Genomic DNA, 21,559 nt, shown 5'->3' with positions numbered 1-21,559 from the left:
ATTTGAAAGTACACTAAACAGATAATTTCTTAAAATAAGTGATCCTGTCCAAACCATGCTTTTAGCTTCCTTTCCAAAGATGGAAACCTTCCAAAAAGGCTCTGGATTTCAGTCACTTTTTCCAGCACTAAAATCCATTCACTCAAGATTACACGCATGGTTTAACTTCACGGAATTTGGGCTTGTTTTCACTCAGAGCATGGTGGTCTATATTGATCCTGTATATTTTTCCTCCTTAGATAAAAACACCATCTGTATGAAGAGACCAAACCTGTTCTAAGCATTTGTTATGAAGCTCTAATTGAGACACAAACTGCCCTTCCCCACCCCACTCCTCCCTGATGGAATTCTATTCCCTCACCAGGCAAGTGCACAGCTCGCTGGTCACCTCTTGCTCTAAACAAGTGTTGCTCCAAGAATGCTTTGTTCACATTATGATCTCAGGGGAGCAGTTTTCTCTGCAAAGAAACAAGGAAAAGAGTCCTCCCCCTTCCCCAAGTCAATATTCTTCAGGCTTCTGGAAGCTGTTGCACACATATTAAAGTGTAGGTTTTCCTCTGAAAAACACACTGTAAAAATAGCATTGCGGGGTTCCATGTTTATTGTCTTTCTCTGCTTCCCTGCCAAGTGAGCTCAGTTTTACAAGCTGAAATATGTTTTACTTCACTGCCAGCCCTGAAAATTCAACCTCTTAAACGCAGCCAAATTCCTTCCTCCCTTTTGCACCATAACAAATAATACAAGGCTGAGGGTGGAATTGTATCCTCAGTCACACAAAAGGAATCCCTGTCCTCGGGTGATACCTCCAGCTCTGCAGTGGAGACAGGAGGATCTTCAGCTCAATTGAGCAGCTAAGTCTGGCTGAAATAGAGCAGCTGATGGCAAACAGCATCACTAGAATGTCCTGTGAGTTTGCTGACAGAGGTGATGCCACATTGTTCCAAGCAGTCACCTCAATTTCTAGCAAATAATGCAAAAGGAAAACTACAACAGGAAGATGGTTTTTCTTTTTATTCTTTAGACCGCACATTTTACAACAAACTCCTATTTGATATAATAAAACATAAAAATCTGAACTTTTTTCTTGGTTTTATAGTAAGTCTAATAGACACCAAAGCTATTACAAAATGAGGATCAGAATGGAGATAGAAAAATACAAAAAAAAAGGAAGAAAAAAGCACAAAATCTTACAGACATGCAGAGAGCAGTCTAGTTATCCAATAATCATTAATAAACTGAAGAGGGATGTAGTACTTACCACAATAAAATGTTTACCATTTGAAGTGTTTGCATCTTTTTCTGAACTAAAGGACAGTTATTGAACTCAGACATTTCCCTCCAGTACTATTCTTATAATAGTGAGTACTGAAATTAAGTCTGCTTTGGTTGGATATTTTAAAATCTAACATTTCAACCATATGCACTTAGGTTTTACTGCACACAGTGGTGTGTTACAAACTCATATTGGAAATTGGTAGTCCCAATCTCATTGCACACTCTTACATTTGTCTATTGATGGTATAAATAACTTAAATCTATTCTCTTGAACAGTGATCCTAAAATACTTCTGAATGCTTTAGCATTTCCACTTCAGCACCTTCAATTGCTAGTACAGCCTTCAGAGCAGAGCCTAAACCATATATTTAATTTTCCATCATAGAAGGAAATAGCAGATTGATCTGCTGCTTACCCGTACGGCTTCAGACTTCTTATGAAACATTTCTTCCATATTCTTTGCTAACTTTTTCACAAGCTGAAGGCCATCAATTTCTTCTATTGCAACATCCTTCTCATATTCTTTGTATTTCTGGAAGAAGAAAAGAAAAATAGGGAAAAGTTACTCACAGGGAACCAGCTGAAATTCTGACAACTAATTATTCGTTTTATATTACACTTTTGCTGACATTCTTCATTTATTTGATGCTTATTTGCGTGACAGTAGGTTGCTTTGTGCCAAGATGCTGTCATGGGGAGAGAACAACTGGATTAGAACCAGAAGTTCGCTTAAAAAAATAATAAAAATATTTATCTCATGCACCGTAGGAAAACGATAGCTCCCCTTCACAATGTTTAAATTACTCTTCCCCACAACCAAACAAGAGCCAAAAAAAAGGTAACAAAAAATCCTTGTATCTCCTCCAAAAATCATGTAAAAACAGTGATATGATTGGCAATCCCTCTGCCTTGGCAACATAGAATCCTCCTCAGCTGAACTTCCTGTGGATGCCTATTTCACAAGCTTTATCCAACACTTACATTAGGAGTACTCACACTACAAGCTTATCTAGACATGCTTAACTTTTCATGCAGAGAAAAGCCTAAACAAAGCACATCAACTTGAGCCTTCATCTAAACACAAGCATCAAAGCATCCTTTATCCAATATGATGAGCATTACATTTCGCAGTGTGAATAACTCCCAGAATGCCTAAGCACTAAAAATATATGCAAAACAAGTTTTATCCTCTATTTTCTGCATATCAATACTTCTTTTTTTCTCACCAGTGTTTATAAGGAAGCTTTGTAAAAATTAATTATTTAAAAGAATTTAATGCTGAGAACATTCTTCTTCCCCACGTTGTTCCACTGCAGCCTGTACTCCAAGAACTGTTGGCTTCCACTCTGGCCATTGTTTGCCTCTCTCTCTCTAAAACATGCACAGTTGTGTTGAACTGACCCCTGCCCATCACCAAACCCTTCACCTGACCACAAACCTGCACCTCCATGACACAGGGAGGGAGAGGAAGGCACACCTGACTCCTGCCAATTAGCCCCTGTGCCAAAAATATGTTCCCAACCTCTCCAGCAGATTCTTGGGGCAACCCACAGTGTCTGAGTGAATAAAATGAAATGGTATCATTAAAAAAAATTATCATTTAAATTTGCCTGCAGAATGATGATTTTTATAGAACTCCAGAGAGAATGGAGAATAAGGTGACCAAAAACAGTGGTTCAAAGCAGCTGGAAGAATATTAAAATGTTCAAAACAGTGAATAAGCCAGGACCAGTTATGTCCTGGCTGGTGACACAAGACAGGACTCTTCTGTTAAGAGAATGCTTGCACATGTTGTACCCATTTCCCCCAACAAAACTAATTTTCAAGATAGACTGACACTTTGTACTTCCTTTAAACTTCACATTTCTCTGTAAAAACTTGGATGAATATTTTGTTAGTGAAACAATATTTAATAAAACATAATTTGCAGACAATTTTGGAATGAATTTAAAAATACAAAGTTGTCAGTAAATATTTAGAGCAATTTTTTTCTATACGTAATTTCAGCGATAATTTCTTTTTTTCCACATTACTGTCTGTCATGAATCTCTAGTTTGAGACCTTAATAGCAAGCTAGCAACCTAAGAAACCTCAAACAAACCCCTTGCATTTTACTCCCTCGAGGCAGGCAGAGAGATTTGGGTTTTTCCCCCCTTTGATCTGCACTTAGATACCATCAACAGAGTTCTGATTTCAATTCTTGAAGTCCATTTATGTCATTACTGGAGATAAAAGGGATTTTTATAAAATAGAAAAATCCACTTTTATTTTTACTCACTGGAGAAAATATAAGAGCACAGTAGACAAGAGAGGCAAATGCTATTGTAACCAACACCATGATAAAATGCAGTAAATGATCAGTAAACTGAAAACACTGCCAGTTAATTAATGATGTCAATGTCTGTCCACATCCCACAGGATTTGAAGCTTTGGGGAATTTAAAACAAATCAAGTACAAATTTGAATCACTTATTTCCAGCTGCACAGATCATGTTCAACATATCACCTCCTGATAAAAATGTTTCCTTTAGACTTGACCTTTGAGTTTTTAGAAAGTATTCTAAAATGCATCACTTGAAGAGACAGCTTTCAGGTCATCAGATTTATTGATTTGAGCTTTGTCATTGAGTGAAGAAAGCCAGGCAGTTATTCACTGTGCTTGCCTGAAAACTGAATGGAACTGTTAAAATCCACAACATTTTCTAGGCACACAGAACCCTACCACATGGGTCTATTAGGCTCTTGTGAAAGCACATTAAAAAGCCACACTTCTCAATGTTGAGTAACTGGTGTTTTTGAAAACTAAAAATAACTTGCACTCAAAAGAGACGTGAATGATTTCTTAACTCGTCATTTATGATCTTATAATTATGCCAGTTCATAGTAAATAAATGCATTTTTTCATAAATCAAATGCCAAAGTTCCAACACAAAAGGAGAAATTGGAAGAAACAGAAGATATTATTTCAGATCTATGTGAAAAGACCCCACATCGTGCATGGTGTGCAACTCTGCTCAGTTGCTGCAAACCTTCAAGAACATTTGCAACAAAACCAGGAGAGCTTGCTCTGCAATACCCTGGCAAGCAAGAGGTTTATGTATTACATATTTTATATTTGGAATTCCACTGCCATAAAAAAGCACTTCTGTCATTTTTTCAGCCATCATTGGAAGGTTCCAAAACAGGAAAATTATGTGGTTGTGAAAAATTTCCAGCTGTTTTTGCTCTCCTGGTGCCTGGAGAGGAGAGGTGCCAGCCTGACCTGGGGGTCACTGTGCCCTCAGTGCTCACTCTGCAGGATGCTGGGATTTAGATTCCACCCATAAAGAACCTGACTTTATAACAACTATCAATGCAAGAAACCTGAATCACACAGGATAGTGAAAACACACAAACCCATAATAAAACCACAACAAAGGCTATCATTAACACTGCATTCTCTTCCTTTCACTGCAGAGGCTGTTTGACCTTCAGGCCCTCATCCTTTCCTCACCACTAAATTTTTACATATTAAATTTGGGTTTAAGTTTCAATAAATTCAAACAGCAAAGACATAGTCCCTCTGAAATAAATTTGGAATTTTTTTTAATGAAATCATTATATTTTGATACCAGCTTGAAAAAGCAGCATGGCACTATTGTTCCAGTTAAACAAAATGAGTAGTAAAAAAACAAAGCTTTTGGGCCTTTATACTCCAAACTTGCAAACTACTTTGTTGTACTGCTACTATGAAGCTGCTCAAACAAGCAATGCCTTAAATTATCATTTCCCTTCCCTGTAAAAAAAATGAAGATGATGACAAAGTTGTCATTTTGTTTTATATAAAAAAAAAATCAGCCCTTCAGCTTTTTCAATCTTCCCTAATTTTATTTCATTAAGAGAAACTGATAATCCTCATAATTTGTAACATAGGCAATAATACATGTGTATTGTAATTAAAAGGAGAGAAAATAGCTCTAACTTTGCTATAAACAAGTGACTTGCTTCAAAAAGAGTATGAAATATTAGAGGCATAGTTGGAAACTTCTGATAAATGAATTTCCAATTGTCTAGAAGATGAAGAAGGTACAACTTCTGATTTGCTGCATTATAAAAAAAATACTTGAAATGCTGATTCTGTAGGGTTGCAAAAATCAGCATTTGGTAAGAAATTCTCTAGAGAGACAAGAACATTTATCATTTGAGAAAGCCCACAAAAAATACATTATTTCCTCAGTATCTGTTTTGCCAGATCATTTCACATAAGCACTGGGGAAAGACAGACAGTATTTCACTGTCAGAACCCTTAATGCTTTTATATTTTTCACTGGTTTAGGTGTGGGGGTTTTTTCTTGGTAAATGATCATCTAGAAATAACAAACCAAAAAGTTATCTGTACAAAACTCAGATCAGAAGTGCTTAATGCAATCTAAATATCTGGCACTGAAAGATAACACAAATACACACAAACTAAGAATTGCTAACAAAAAAAAATTACCAGAGAGTCCCCAAAACAAACAAAATGAAAGCAAAGCCAAACCACACCAAAACCTACACAGTTTGAGTGACCAAGACAGGAAAAGAAATCCCCTCCTGAAGCAAGACTCTTGACTTCAGCTCAAATTTTTTCTCCTTGTTTTTATTCTAAAGAGAAACATGGTCTTTGTGTTCCTATTTGTATTTACTTCTATCAAGTCTTATCAGAATCAAGATATTCACCTATGACTGTAAACAAAAATATTTCATGTTACTTACACGTGTGCACACCATCCTTAGTCTCAGCCTTTCAAATGGGCTCTGTTTGCTTTGTACATCTGCAGAACACTGCCCATTTATGATGAAAATTCTTCCCCCTCCCTGGGATTTTGAAAGCCAGTAAATACCACTACCACCCTGATTAAAGAAAGGAATTCAACAGGAATCTTGCAATAATACTTTAAAAGTCATCTCTCTGCGTTGCCTGTTTGGAGCTGTTATTTGCCTCTGAGGTGCATTCACAGCTCAATTGCACACACTTCAGAAATGTTGCTGGTTGAGAGATTTTGTCACAGGCATGTTAAAACTATATGTGCATATATACATTTTATGTTTTATAATGAAAAAGCAGAACCAGCATGCAAATGGCAGATCAAATATCCAATCTATCCATTGTTTCCATGAAAAAATTAAATGTGTGTTTACTCCATGCCATTTTCAAAAAACCACTTTCAGATGTGCAAGCCTCAACGTTGCAAATGTAAAGAGAGATTGCAGAAACATACACTTTTGATTAAATCACCAACTTTTGATTTCAATTAATATCTCTGGCCCAGCAGAAAGGCTGTGCTATGCAGAGCTTGAACTGTTTAGATTTGCTTCACCCCCTCTGCCATGCAAGTCCTAGCAGTGACTCCCTTCAGAGGGGCAGCGCTGGACTGAAGGGCCACAGGAGTTAATAAACTTATTAGAATTATTTTGACTCTATATTTACGATACCCCAACAATCAGATGTAATTAATGAGACTGAAAGGCTGCAAAAAGCTTGCAGCTGATACAATTTGCAGCTCTTAAAGCAGTTTCTTTAGTTACAGAGCCAAAAGTTATGCCACAGTCCTGACCACATTCTTGGCCCCTAAATGCATTAATTTCTCACTAAAGTCGACTTTCCTAGCTGAAGTAGCCTTGAATTTTTATGTCAAGTTCTTTTAAATTGTAGGGATCAGAAAGTTGCTAATAAACTACTTTTCTATGCACAGAGAAATTCTTTTTTCTTTCAATAATCTATTCTTCACCATAGTCTAACATTAAGCCCCTTCATTCTTCTTTACTCCTCTTAATGTATAACAATTTTTACATGTATTTTTTTTTTTTGCACAACTGCTCAATCATTTTTTTTAAATGTCATTTATTCAGCATGTTTTAAAAGCACCTCTTCCTCTTTGCACTTTATATAGGTTTTGGTTTTGTGGGCTTTTTAAATTCTAGAACCCAAAACCTGCCATATACATGGAGCAAACTCAAAATGTCTCATTAGTTGCTGCTTTACCCCATTAACAGTTCTGTTGAAATTTTAAAAAGCTATGCACAGAGCAGGGACTATAGCAAAACCTGGTTCTGGGCTTTTGAATCAAAACAAATATAAATTACTCTTCATCTGGGAAGTCTATCACAGCATTTGATAAGAGAATATCCATATTCAAATTGATGGGGAAAAGCCAGTGACAGTTCAACCCTTCTGTGGCCTGAGCTCTTGCAGTGCTCTACCATAGAGCACACATCCCTTCTGCATGTGGGAGGTGGTAGAGCAATGCCCAGGAGAAGATTTAAAATTATCCAGCACAGCCTCTGAATGCCTCATTAGAGCTGAGGGGTCACTAACCATGTATGCACTGCTGGAATAAACCCGACTGCAAGCCAAATTAAAAACCTTCTCCAGCATCACATGTGCATGTGAGGGGGAGTCTGAGCTTTTCCACTGAGCAGAAGGGTACTCAGATGGCACAGGCACAGCACAGATATCAAATACAGATGGTGCACTCCTCTGACAGACTCATCTGTGAATCTCTCATTCCTACAAGATTTTGTGTTTTCGCCTTATCACACACACTGACCCCGTGGTGGGGTGGTTTGGTTAGAGTGCAACTCTTATGCTGCTATCTGTTCCTCCCAACTCTGAAATGTATTCATTCAGTGGAGCAACTCTAACAAAATAAACAACTAAGGTTTTTATTTTGTTGTTGAACAAAATTATTTCAGTTCAGAGTCAGTATTAAGTTTTTCACTCACAGAGTTTGAAAGAATTTATAAAGCATGTAGATCAAATCTCCGTGTAGAAGAGGATATTGGGCTATCCTTAAATTCAGTGATGTACCCAATGTCACAGAACAGTTCAGAACTACAAAGAGAACAAGCTCTCTTGGTTATTCTTCCAATGCCCTGCTCAATAAACCACAGTCATCTTTGTTAACTTCCTCTTGATCTGCATGGCAAGATGAATCACAACAGCACACTTCTCCTCACCTTGACATTAGAGAACTCCTTAGTAATTGAGAGTTTGTGTTACACCACATTACACACTCCTATTAACCTTTCCTGAACCTCTTTGTGTTGATGAAATCCATCAGCAATGCCCAGTGTGATGGCACACTCATTTTCTGCAGAGAAATTCTCACTCACTCCAGCAAACAGCTCCTAGGAGCTCTGGATTAGCCCTTCACATTTGACTCTCACACACACTGGTGTCTGAGGAACTCCTGTTGCCTCAAAGTCCAGTTTGGTTACTTACAAAATACACTTTTAAAACAAGATATTGGAATATTTTTTTGCATACTTCTTTACTGTGATTAGCTACTCAATGCTGTACCTAGTATGTTACAGCAAAGATCAACTATCCTGGGAAATTTGTTATCATCAGCAGACTGACAAGGATAGTTACTGCTTTCCTTGCAAAATAATTTGCACATTAAAATCACTGCAAGGGCACTATACCCCCGGCATATTTAATCTTTACAAAGATATTTACTTCTGACCTATTTTTACCTCATGACTATATGTAAATGCCACAAAACCAAATCCATTAAAGCATTAAACTGAATGATCATTAAAACCAAACAACCCAGCTCCTGATTTAGCAACATTCCTCTGCCCCATCTGTGAAATGCCACACAAGGTGTCTCCTTGAACCTTTCACAACTAGATATGTTTATGTCTATCTATATATAAACATATATAGCATCTATATAACTGAAAATACCACGTAAAGAGCATTAATTGGAATACAAGCATGGTTAAAACAGCTCAGTTAGCAGAGGAAGATAAAAGCTACTCTACCACAGAGTACTTCTCATCACAGGTACAATTTTAGAAAAGCAGCCATATTGGTGATACATAAACTATAGCATCTAATAAATAAAAAGATAAAGAAACACACTCCAGGAGGTTCAAATGCTTGCTCTCTGAGATTAATTCAGTATTTTAACTTTTACCTGAAGTAGCTAATGAAAAGAAAATCACCACAAATGGGTGATCCAAATAACTAGATAGGCAATCTAATTCCAAGCAAACAGCAATTGGAAGCACAGTCCCATCTCTCCCTTTAACAGAGTTGCTTCGGTCAGTGCTAACCCCAGTGAGAAACGTCCGGCAGGGTTTGCCTGGCTGCTGCCTCCAGAGCCCACGGCAGAGGCACCTGGGGCTCCTTCCCCAGGAGGGTCACCTCACCAGCTCTCCTGAATGTCCGTTTAATCATATTTAATCATAAAATAGCTGAAAAAGCAACTATTGTCTTGCAAATTCTTTCAGACATCTGAAACATCTCCACAGGCCAGCAAGATGTTTCAAGAGCTACTTAACAAAGGCTATTAAGAGCTGCTTTGGAAATAACATTTCACAGAAGCTGTCTATACAATTACCCACACCTTTGCTTCTATTTTAGAAAAGAACATAAAGCCCTCATTTAAACTGAATAAGAACATTCTGGAACTGCCCTGGAGACTCCTTTTTCCATAAGGCTGTTCTGGGTACTCTTGAAAACTCACTACAGTATTTCACATGAACTGCTTTCCATGAGGAACAAAACACTTATCAGTATAAATCTGCAGAATTAAACACAATCCAGAAGCTGTGTTCATCCAAGGCAAAGACTTCTCTACGTTTTCAGGTGAAAGTAAGTATATTAAAAGCATGTACAACCAATGTGTTCCTCACAAAACACTGAAGCAATCTGAGAATGCAATCCTTTCCCCCTGGACACTTCTTCTAAGCCACTGAAGATTCAGAAGTAGGTAACCTGACAGTTCACCACCATCACCAATTCTCAGCGGGACTGAGATACTACAACATTTTGTTTTGTACACAAAGCTGCATTGTCTTCTCCAAAAGTCTCCATGGCTGCTGGAAACAAGAACAGCCAAAAAAGACAGCTTACATTGTTCTGTAAGGTCACAGGATACAACCATAAACGAATTTTTTTCAATCAGACATTCTGGTAATTCTTTTTTTTTCTCTTTACACTACTCTTATCACTGAATGTCTCTTTCTCTCCTTACTGTTCCCCCTCAACCTATGCCTGCCTTACACCAAGCTCTTCTACCAGATTTTGCTGTTTCTATAGACTTTTATTAGACAGCACTTATTTTCCATCTAAGAAAAATTACACAATTGGCTTCCCAGCCTTCATAGTTGCCCCTAAATGAGCAATAAAATAAAATGAGCAGCCAAGAAAATTTGAAATTAAGTGGAATGTATGTAGAACAAAAAAAAAAGAAGTGTGTTCCAAGACAAACCTTGGCTTAGCAATATCCATGCCTTTTGAGAAGGTCCAAAAGCTCTGCTTTTAAGAATCTCTAATGGGTTTTTTTCCTCAGAAAAAGAAACACAATCTCCTCAGGACATAAATTATGCTTTGCAATGTTCTCTACCATAAACATTTGTCTGCTTGGACACCTCCAAACCATTGTGTGGTACCTTCAACATTAACTCTTAAATGAGCTTTTCATTTCATTGTTTGTCACTCTGAAGGACATGGCATTGATCCCTGCTGCTCTGGCTCATCATTGCACTTTTCTGTACACACCTGATAAAAGTATTTCTATTGATTTAGGGCTTCAGAGAGGTGTCAGAACACTACAGATCAAAGGGGAATTGTAATAACAAGAAAATCATAACTTCTGAATACCTGAATTTGGGTACCTAAATTTAGGCTCCCAATTCTTCAGCTCATGACTGAATGTTAAAAATTACTATGTTTTCAAAAATCTGGACTCCCCTCAGTCCATCAAAGCCAGCATCAGCAGTCTATTCTCAGCATCTGTGGAAATCAGACCACCTGCATGTGGTCTGAGGGCAGATGTCTTGAGAAGAATTCAGTCAGTTACCCATAAAAAAGGAAAAAAAAATATTTGGGAACCTAACTATAGCATTTGGCACTGCCTGGAAGTGTGAAAACATATTTGTGGTTTTGCCACACAAGCTAATGCTTTTCACTTCCACATGTGATTGCCAGGCACTTACAAAACTTCAAAGAAGGAGCAGAGGATGGCCAGCCCTGCTGTATCCTTCTAGAGAGCAGCAGATCCATCATGATTCCCTTCAAAGCTTCATAAAACAAACTGCTGAACACACAAGGACAAACAAAGGGTTAAAGTTCAACTGCCAAACCACCCTTAATCCAATATTTAATAGCTGCCTTTGAAAGGCTGTAATATGATATAAACTAATGCCCTGTACAGCAGAACTTGTGCAGATTCTTTTCTCTTTGGACCCTTTAGCTATGAGAGTCTTAGACTGGCATCTGGCATGCTGGCTCTCAGAATGTTTTTCCCTCAACAGAGTTTTTCCTCTCTCACACTTTTAAAAATGACACTTGAAACCTCATTAAGGAAAAGTCCTGTGCATCAAAATCCCAGGCAGAGTTCTGTTTGTAGCTCTTTCTTTGGTTTGCCTTTTTTTGTTTGTTTGTTTGTTTTGGGGGGGGGGTTGTTTGTTTTGGAGTTTTTTTGTTTTGATTGGTTGTTTTGGGCTTTTATGAAAATTGGATGAATACTCTAGACAATAGAGTGGGTAACATATCATACCCACATGTAGGTATTCCCAAACATCACTGCAAAGAGCAAATAAACCCTGAGCAATTTCAAATGTTACCAGGAGGACTGAAGTACAGCAGCCCCAATTTCTGTTTTTATTTCCTCCAAGACTGAAAACTCAAGCTGGTTTTATTAATTGTACATATCTCCTTAATGACATCACCTTCATCAAAACCTATCCTCCCAAATGAATGAGATTCAGACCCTCTACTCAGAAATTTGTGTACTCTCACACCTATATTACAAACCTGTCTTTTTTTCCTCTCTCAAAAATCCCACAAAACTAAACAACAAAACAAGTTGGCTACCAAGCTAAAGATTTATTTTTGTGTACCCACAAGTCAGTATCTGATCAGATTGGAAGCATTTCAGCAAACCATCAGCTTAGTTCTGTTTATGAAAACTTAAAAGAAATTTGCCCAAATTAAATCTGAAGCAAACCTATTTCAAGTTTAAAAGCAGGGCACAGTCTTTATTCTACTATGTTGAGAGTTTTCTAGGTTCAGTTAGCTGTAAAACATGGGATGCCTGTCACAGCACATGTCACAGTTGAGACAGCCACAATACACACAGAGTATCCTCACACAATTTCAGAAAGCTTCAGCCCATACAGTAACACCTCACCAAATCAGAAGGCTTCAGGCATCTGCCCATACAGAGGAACATCACTTTAGGAGGCTGCAAGGGTCTGCCCTTCTTGTTCTTCAGCCCAACCTTTTATCCCCTCCTATTGATGCATTGCACCTGTGTGCCCTCTGCTCCCTTTGGTGGTTGCTCAGTGCCCCTGGGCACTCCATGGCTCATTGCTGGCAGTGCTGCTCACCTGCTGCTCACAGCTGTAACCCATTGGGGATGATGAGGCTCAGCCCCACTCCCAGTTATCACAAACTGTGTGCCTACAGATGATTATTCAGCTTTTTTTCCCCTGAGTCTCAAAAAGGGCAGAAAGGGTTTTTTGTCATTTAGGAATTCATTTCATTACCAACAGAGATCATCTCATAAAAAAAAAAAATGTGTATTACCTATAGTAGCACCACAACAGATCATCACCCCAGTATATAGAAACAAACCATCTAACTCCAGAGGCTGTAATCCACTGCACAAACAAATACATTTATCAGAAAAAGTCAAGAGCTTTGGCACTAGAAAGGACCCAACAACAGCTTTGTTTTGCTTGGTCAATAAACCACTATTAATGTTAATGTATCTATGAATTAAAGATGCATCAATCTGCATAGCAGAGAATAGAAGCCATGAATAACAGCCAAATCAATACTATGAAGTTGTAAAGAGTACAGTGTGCTCTCCTTCAGGCTAATGGCAATTAATTTACTTTCCCTCCCTTCACACATGAGAGGAAGCAAACAGAAGAACACAGTAATCACATAAAATTTTCTAAGTATAAAATGAACACATATTGTTATCTCCTTACTGTATCCCTTCTGTTCATACATTTAGAGCACTTAAAAATTATTACTTTATTTGCAGATAGAAAAAACAGCTTGTGTTTTTGGGAGCATATGCACATACCAGCTGATATTTTCAAGTACTAGAATTTAAAATTTTGTTTCTTAAATAAAAGATCTTGCTATGGTTGGGTTGTTTGTTAATATAAATGACCAATGCCTAAAATAACATTTCTGCATAACAAATACTCTCCTAGTGAATGTACCTGTAGAAATACTCTAAGTCTTGTGTGGTTCAATATCCCATAATGGAAAGCCTTATTATTGAAAACTACATTTGCTTATGCTGCAGCTTAGCGGTTTTTTTATTCAGCTCCATTGTTAATTAAATAATGTCCTTTCTTTGCAATTGGAAAAAAAAAAGATTTAAGTGATCAGCATCTAATAGAGGTATCCCCTTCTTAGGAAACAAAATATTTGGAGGTCCTGTTAATCCAATGGACTGTCTCTGGACCAGCAAGCTTCTAGGAGAGGAAAAAAGTTACTGGTTCTCTGGTTTCAAAGAGAATTCTGTTGCTTTCTAAAGAGCACAATTTAAATATTCATTGTGTTATAGTTCTTCTAAGTACTGTTTTTGTATAAAGTAAACCTTAGGCTGCTGTAATTAACAAAGCATTTTCACAGACGCAGAAATTAAAGTTTCCATTTTAAAAATATATCCTTTGTTGACAAGGTTCAGCAAACTGCCATCAGCAGATTGCAACTATTTCATTGCTTAATAAAAATAGACAATTTCACTAAACCTCAGAACATCAAGCAAAGGCACCACAATCACAGGTCATGGCAAGGCAACCTATTGATAAAATCCTCAGTGTGCACCACAACTGCAATGACCTTGGTGAACTGCATTCAGACCTCTAGGCAGCAGAGTAATTAATATATACTGAAGTTAAAATCACAAGTGGTGCTATTAAAGCAGGCAGAACAAGTCAGCACATAAAGATACCCCGTGTGAATTAGGGTCTCAGTGGTCATTTCACATCCTTCCATGGTTCTGTGGAACTGCTGCCCCCAAACACAGAGAAACTGAGTTCTGAGTCTGAGCTGACCTTGGGCTTTCCACTGTGTAAAACACTCAAAGTGGGGCCACATCTCCATCATGTGAGCTTTCTGAAAGTTTTGCTGTGAAACAACATAATGCAGATAACTAAGGGAAAGATACTCTCAATTTCCAACACAAATTTTGTCACATTAACCTACAAAAATGATAATTATTTAGATCCTCTTCAGACTCTGCCCTGCATTATAAACACCCTTAAATTTAATTTTCCTTTTTCACAACAACATAATTTGTCGCTTACTATTACAAACATACAAAGAACAGTGCACACCAATAAAATATAATTGTGGCAAGTGGACATTGTGTTTGCATTTGGAGGCATGGCAGAGCCTGTGCTGCCTGCACAGCACTGCCAGAGGCACACATCTGTTTGTGCAGTTCTAGTTCAGTAGTTTAAGGAATGAAGTATCACCTCATTACAGAACTGCCATGTATGAGTGAATTTGTGGAGCTTGCCCTCCTCACACTCAGTTCTAATCTCCTTGCAAACCACAGTGGCAGCACAGAGATGGAGTGTTAAGCTTATCAGGCCTCATCTGTACCATCACCTACTTAGTTAAACCCAGGCCATCCATTTCTCTGTCATTTCTTTGTTCCTGAGGTGCCTGAATGCATAATAGCCACTGGCAAAAGATGCAAGATATCTTTAAAGACTGCAATAGAACACCACCTACATTATTTTTTTTAAACACAGACTGAAAACAATTCACAGGGACCATTTTAATAATGGGTTGCACTGCATGCATTTCTTCTTGCTCTAGAATTCTAACTTGTACTATCACCACATAACCTGTTATATAAAGTTATTAATTTATTTTATATTTACTTTCAATATCTGCATAGAAATTCCTGACTCTGAAAAAAGCTTGCATTCCTATCACAGTATCACAACTGGGAAGGGTTCTTATAACTGAAAATCCTACAACATACTAAAACCTACTCAACACTCAACCACTCTTTCTTGACATCAAGTCTCCCGTCAGCAGGCAGACTTTGGGAGGGGCCAAGGGGCATAAAAAGTGACTGCATCCTGAGCCTTGGGGGCTTTTTTGAACCTTCTTTTGGAGCTTATGCTTCCATCTTGTGGGGGCTTTTAGAATACTAGGCTTTTTTCCCTGGCCCCAGCCGACCTTTTGGTTCTCCTGCCTTCTCTGGCTCTTGCTCACCCTCGTGTCCATCCTGCCTCCCTGTGTCCCTGACCAACGCCCTGCCTGCTTGTCTCTGTGTCCCTGCCTGGGCCACCTTGCCCAACCCTGCCCACTGCCCACCCAGGCTCCTGGCCCTGCTGCTCTCTCCCCCCTCAGCCCTGCCAACAAAAAAAAAAAACCCCCACACCAGCCCATCCTCTCCATCCCTCTCCCCCAGCCCCTCTTCTCTAGCCCTCTTTTGTTTGGGAAACTCCTTTTCCATCTCATTTCCGTTACCAATAAACGGTTCTCAGATCCAATATGTGCCTCATGTGGTTTAATCTCATTCCCGACCATCCATTTTTAAAATAACTCCTCTCAGTTTCCCACTGCAGTCTCCCAGTAGAGCAGGACAGATAGCTACACCCAAACTCTCCTAAAGGGCTTCTGAACATGGAAAAGGTCATTTCACAGCAACAGCCCAAGCCTGCCTGCAACACTGCACTAGCACTTAGCTTGTGTGGATTCCTGAGCTTTATTTATGCTCTAATGGTGCCATCACTCATCTCTGGATGTCTCTAGAACACCCTAATCAGATGGAGGCTGAACGATGCCTTAGCTGATAAGGGAATGTTTTCCAGCCTTTAAAACAAACACAAAACTTCACTGTTCATAATTTGCTTTTGGCTCATTCTTCAAAGTTTTCCTGTTCCAACCGGTGATGGAAAGTCAAACCACAAGAACACTGCCAATCAGTACATTCATGCATGTCTGAAAAATAAAATTATACATTTATAGGGAACAGTGAAAGGGAGCGTTTAGTGCAATAAATTATAAATTTTTGCAACAGTTTACATTAAAGAATGTTACTTTGATTTCTGTCAATTTTACAGCTTTTCTGTCAATACTGCATTTGGAAAAAAAAAATATCAAGCAACAAGCATGCAAATACTCCAATCACAGCCCTGGCCCTTTTATATTCTTGGTTCAAATGAAGAGTGTTTGGTGATCTCTTTAGAAGAGATTTGTGTTAGAAGAGATTTGAAATTTCTTCCCAAAACACCAAATAGAAAAATTGCATGAACCCACTTGCTTAACTATCTAAAAATCAGGGTTTAGAGGCCTCAAGATGCGAGATAGGATAAATTAAAAAAAGAGCCAATAGAAGCCCTGACAATATTTCTAAATAAAGCAGTGGAGTAGAAATTGAAGAAAATGTGAATATCTAGAGAATATGCTAAGAATATCTTATCTCTGGTACTCAGTACTAGAAATTAAAACATTCTTCAGCAAACTAACTTTTTATCATACTGCCGTGCTTTCCAGTAAAAACTTAACTATCAGTTACCAGATTTGGAACACTTTAATGACTGATAGATGAGAAAATCTCTCTATACATTAAGATCTCATGGCAGAACAAACTGAGGATACTCAAACTGCCACCATGTAGTTTTGAAGAGTGAATCACTTCACCCTAAAGAGTTTCTCTCACAATCAGTGGTTACAGAAACCACCCATCCTCTATCCCTTTTGGAGAACAGTTGACATCTCACTCAGAATACCCCCATTAGATTATTTTCTTCTCCCCATCTGGTTCTGCTGACCCTGTGGGCAGGATTTCTGCTGGAAAGGAAAACCACATGGACAGAACGAGGCGAGTTTCTGTGAGGCCCCCGTAGAAGTCTCTTGTTCCTGTGGGATGACAAGAGGAGATGTGCCAAAGCACACGACAGCACAGCTGACAGGAGATAATGCCCCAGGGAACTGCTCCTGGATATTTTACTGTTATTGCTTCTGTAATCCTCATCCCTTTGTTCCATTAATTAGCATGCAGTGGCTATAATCCTGCCCAGAAAAACTCTTTGTTCCTAGATTATAATTTCACTAACAAGCAGAAACATTTCACCAATTCGATAACAACAAATGGTAAAGGTCATGATCAACTGGTCATCCCTGGCTTTCCTTGGAATTCCTCTGTAATCCAAATTCTATATAGTATCAGTTAACAGCATATGAAAGGATCAATAGGTTTAGGAAATATATACAATTCCATGACTATTAGAGCCTAACTTTTGCATATTTTCCATAAAAATGCAATGGTTCCCTCCTGGTGTAAGAAGGTAGAGGTGGGTTTAGAGGTTATATATCTGGACCAAGAGAAAGGATAAAAAGGGCCTGTTTTGCACAGTACATTGAGTCAGAACAAAGCACTTGCTAAATGACAATTGGGAAGACAAGACAAATCTCCTGAGCATTGCAGCTGTCTTCCCTGCACTGCAGCAGCCTTCTGATGGAATTATTTTAACTTTTCTGTTCCTTCATTTCTTCATTCATAAAACAAATTAAATTTGTGCTTCAGGAATAGTTTGATGCCAAAATTGTTATCGTTCTTCAATATTCTTGTATAGATCAGATATAAACATTTAAAATACATTATTTGTTTGTTCACTAAAATGTTTAGAAGATCTTCTGAATTAATTTAAGAGGAGCAGGTATTAGCACACAGCACAGAGCAAACTGAATAAGAATGAATAATATGCAAAAGTACCATTACATTTATTTCTACCCCAGTTGGCTTCTTAACAAACCAGATCATTGAAGCTGCCTCTGAAAATTGAGTTCCCCTGAAAATATTTTGGCAAATAAAATGCTGGTGTGTTTCCCAAAGCAGCACACACATTAGATATACAATACTTCAGACTTCCTTAATGTTCCATTTGTTTCCCAATAATTTATAGCATTCATGATTACACTCCTAATTATTTGTTGTTCTTCCAGTTACTGGTCCTGACTTGTCACCCTTTTTCAGGGCTGAACTGTAAAACAATTCCCATATTATTCCAGATGGAGTTGCACAAGTTGCATTAGAAGAAATAATTTTGTTCCATGATAAAACATCTTCAAGACAGGCAGCATGTACTCATACTTCATTTTTTTGTCTTGAATAATATACTTTTAATTCTTTAAAGTGAGAGCTAAAGTATAACTCAAGTCTGATGTCAATTGTCCCTCTACAGCAGCTTTAAATTTTAGAACACAGAACTGTCACATTATTAATAATTCCTTTGGAATTCAGCTTCATTTTATAAATATATTTTGAGAAAGAGAAGAAATATAACAACCATACTTTGTAGTTCAAATATTGCTGAGATAGACACAATCTATCTCATTTCCAGAAGCAGTTACAGTCAATAATCATTTATCTATAGTATTAGGTGGTAGAGGAAAGAAAAAACCAAAGAAAGCATAAAAAGTAATAAAAGCATATTTAAGGTTAAACACATTTTCAAATATCAGTTATTTTACCTAAAAATACTCCTTAATAACAGTCAGACTTTGCAGAAGCAGTTTTTAAGTCCCTTGTTACTTGAGAGTAACTACAGAAAATTTAATTCAAAGGGATTTTGGTTTTGCAGTAAATTTAGCATAAGTAAAGTTTTGGGTTAAAATGAAAGCTACATTCTTAGAGGAAGAATGGTCTGGTGGTTGAGATATTAACCTTGGACTTGAAAGAAATGGGCTCAAGTCCCAGCTTTGCCACAGAGGTTTTCATAACCTTGAATTAGTTGCTTAATTACTTGGTGCTTCTCTTCTCAAGGTATTAAACACAGATAATAATATTTCCATGGTCAGCTTCACCTTGTTGTCTGGCAAATCAGAAGGAAAACAAAAATATGTGAAAGACCCCACTATTTTATCCCCAAGAACAATTTGTTTCAGAACTAGGTTTCTGTTCTGAAGCCTTGGCATCAGTCTCAGTTTGCATTGTGGGATCCCAAACACCAAAAATCCTAGGAACTATGGTAAAAAAAGAATCAATAATAATAGAATTCCAGCAATAATATTTGTGTCATCTGTACTGTATCTGCATAAAAGGCAAAGGCTTACTACATTGATTGTTAAAATAACACGAGCAAACTTCAAACCTAGAAAGTAGGAGTATTTGGGTTTTTCAATCCATATAGTTTCAGCACATACACTGTGTGTGTGCACATCTTTAAAAATGGAAAGAATACAGAATTCTGATTAAAACTTGAATCTGATGAAATAAAATGTGTTTTCATAATTCATATGCAAGAGAGACATGCATAGCCTTAGAAACAACACTCTTTATGTAGCAAGAGCAGCCAGTACCTGTGATTCTGAAGAACTGATACATTGAAATGAACATAAGGAAATCTTTGTTATTATCTTCCATTAAATGCTTATGTACATAATCTGTTATTCAATTTGTGAAAAGATATCCACTTTTTATCCTATGATAAATATATATCATAAAGCATCACAAGTACTTTATATCGCCTTAAAAAAAACCCAAGCATTTTCTATATAAATCCCCTATTTTTATTTTTCCGAAAGAATTCCTAAGAGATGAACTGCATAAAAAAATATTTTCTAACCATTTATTTAAAAGCTGCACAGCTCCACAAGAAATTAACTGCAGACAGAACCACAGCACACTTATTTTCTCCTTAAATTCCATAAAAGCATACACATATTGAGCTAAGAGCTTTTATCAAACACAAGGTCACAGATTTTAGGCCTGACTGATGAGCAGCTTTGGACATTTCAACAAGACAGCAATAAAACCATTCTGAGTATGGCTGAGATGTCAGTTTGCAGTAGTTTGAAAATGAAAGGTGTTATTGCTCCTTTCCTGAAGCTTGCAAGAAAGAGGGAACACACTTGGAGCAGGAAAGATGTCCTGACAGAAAAACATGGAGACACACTGCTTAAAATGGAAAAGAAGGTGAAGTTCAGGTGTTGAACAAGAAAATCTCATGAATTTGGAATTAAGGGTCTCAAACAGGAATTAATTCTGCTGAGCTCCAGTGATGGAGCACCAGAAACCAACCAAGTTTCACAATTGAAGTTTATGTCATGCTCAGAGCCCCTCAGTGGAATTAAGGATCTCTAATTCACTATTGTCACTATTTATTCTATACCTTATGGTTCCCCGAATTTCTTTTTCACAAAGCATGCAGTGACATACTCATTACCCCTGGACCATTATGTACTGCATAAATCATCATTTCTTTTGTTCTAAAGCTGAATGTGTAATCCACCTCAATGGAAAAACAACAAAAATCTAACTGCATAAGCAATTTTCTTGGATGTCAGGTTTCTCTAGCCCAAAAATAATACAGAGTTCCACACAAACTATTTGCTTCTCCTTCAATTTCCCATTCAGAAATACAAAATGTCTATACTCAGTTTCTTGGAAGTTGTAATAAACAAACCAAAAGGGGACAAAATACTCACATTGTCTACCAAATCAAGCCACAACAGATTAAACTTTTTTATTAACTACAGCAAAAACTTCTGTGAAAATGAGATACCAAAGTAAAATTAATGTGACTAAAATAGCTTGAAAGAAACCGTGACTTTACTAACCTGTTTCATAATGCTAATGTGGGGGGAGAGGGGAAGGGACCTGAAAAAAAGGCATTTAATTAGCCCAAAAAAAGCTTCAGGTAGGAGTGGATGAATCTTTTTTTAGGTTTTTTTTCTCCCATAAATCTGAGGGGAATTGCTTAATGCATAGTATGCAAGTGTTCTAAATAATTTTAAACTAAAAGAAATCTGCATACAGTACATGATACATTCCTGCAAACCCTCCTTCACCTCCTTGATCAAACTGCCATCAGTGCAGCTCCCACTCGTGCAAACAATAATCACAGGAGCAGCAGTTGCCATAAAAAGGCTTTACACTTTAAAGCCTGTGTAGGTAGCATGAAATAAAAAGCCCACAACATCTAAGTAGTAAGAAATATAATAATCTGTAATTCGAGCAGCAGCAAGAATCAGACTTATATACAATCTAAATGCAATATAATACAAAAAGCAGAATGTTACTGCAACCAAATAAAGGCTGGGAGTGATCTGCATGAAGCCCCAAACCTGCAGAGGTACTGCAGCAAACAGCATTTCGTAGCACTTCACTGAGGAATAACAAGAATGTTTAATATAACTTCTATTTGCTAAACCTTTAAAATTTAATTGACCCCATCTGAAGTTTTTACTTACTGCAGTTTATGAAAAAGGTGAGAGGTTTCAAAACACAGTTTTCTCATAAAGTCCTATAACCAG

The 21,559-nt window shown here is 37.6% G+C and overlaps 1 protein-coding gene across 3 annotated transcripts in view; it reads right to left on the bottom strand.

The window, feature by feature from the left end:
* Nucleotides 1-21,559, bottom strand: part of CACNA2D3 (calcium voltage-gated channel auxiliary subunit alpha2delta 3) — a 385,648-nt gene that overhangs the window by 299,592 nt on the left and 64,497 nt on the right. For 2 of the 3 annotated variants that reach the window (XM_030956482.1, XM_030956483.1), the window contains exon 3: nucleotides 1,691-1,807. In XM_030956482.1, the coding sequence (XP_030812342.1) occupies nucleotides 1,691-1,807 (117 nt within the window). Of the gene's footprint in view, nucleotides 1-1,690; nucleotides 1,808-6,009; nucleotides 6,068-21,559 lie in introns of those variants that run through there. The other variant, XM_030956484.1, reaches the window with a different exon arrangement.

Source organism: Camarhynchus parvulus, chromosome 12, assembly GCF_901933205.1.
Source record: "Camarhynchus parvulus chromosome 12, STF_HiC, whole genome shotgun sequence".
Taxonomy (NCBI): Eukaryota; Metazoa; Chordata; class Aves; order Passeriformes; family Thraupidae; genus Camarhynchus; species Camarhynchus parvulus.
This window is presented reverse-complemented; position numbering and strand designations above follow the sequence as displayed.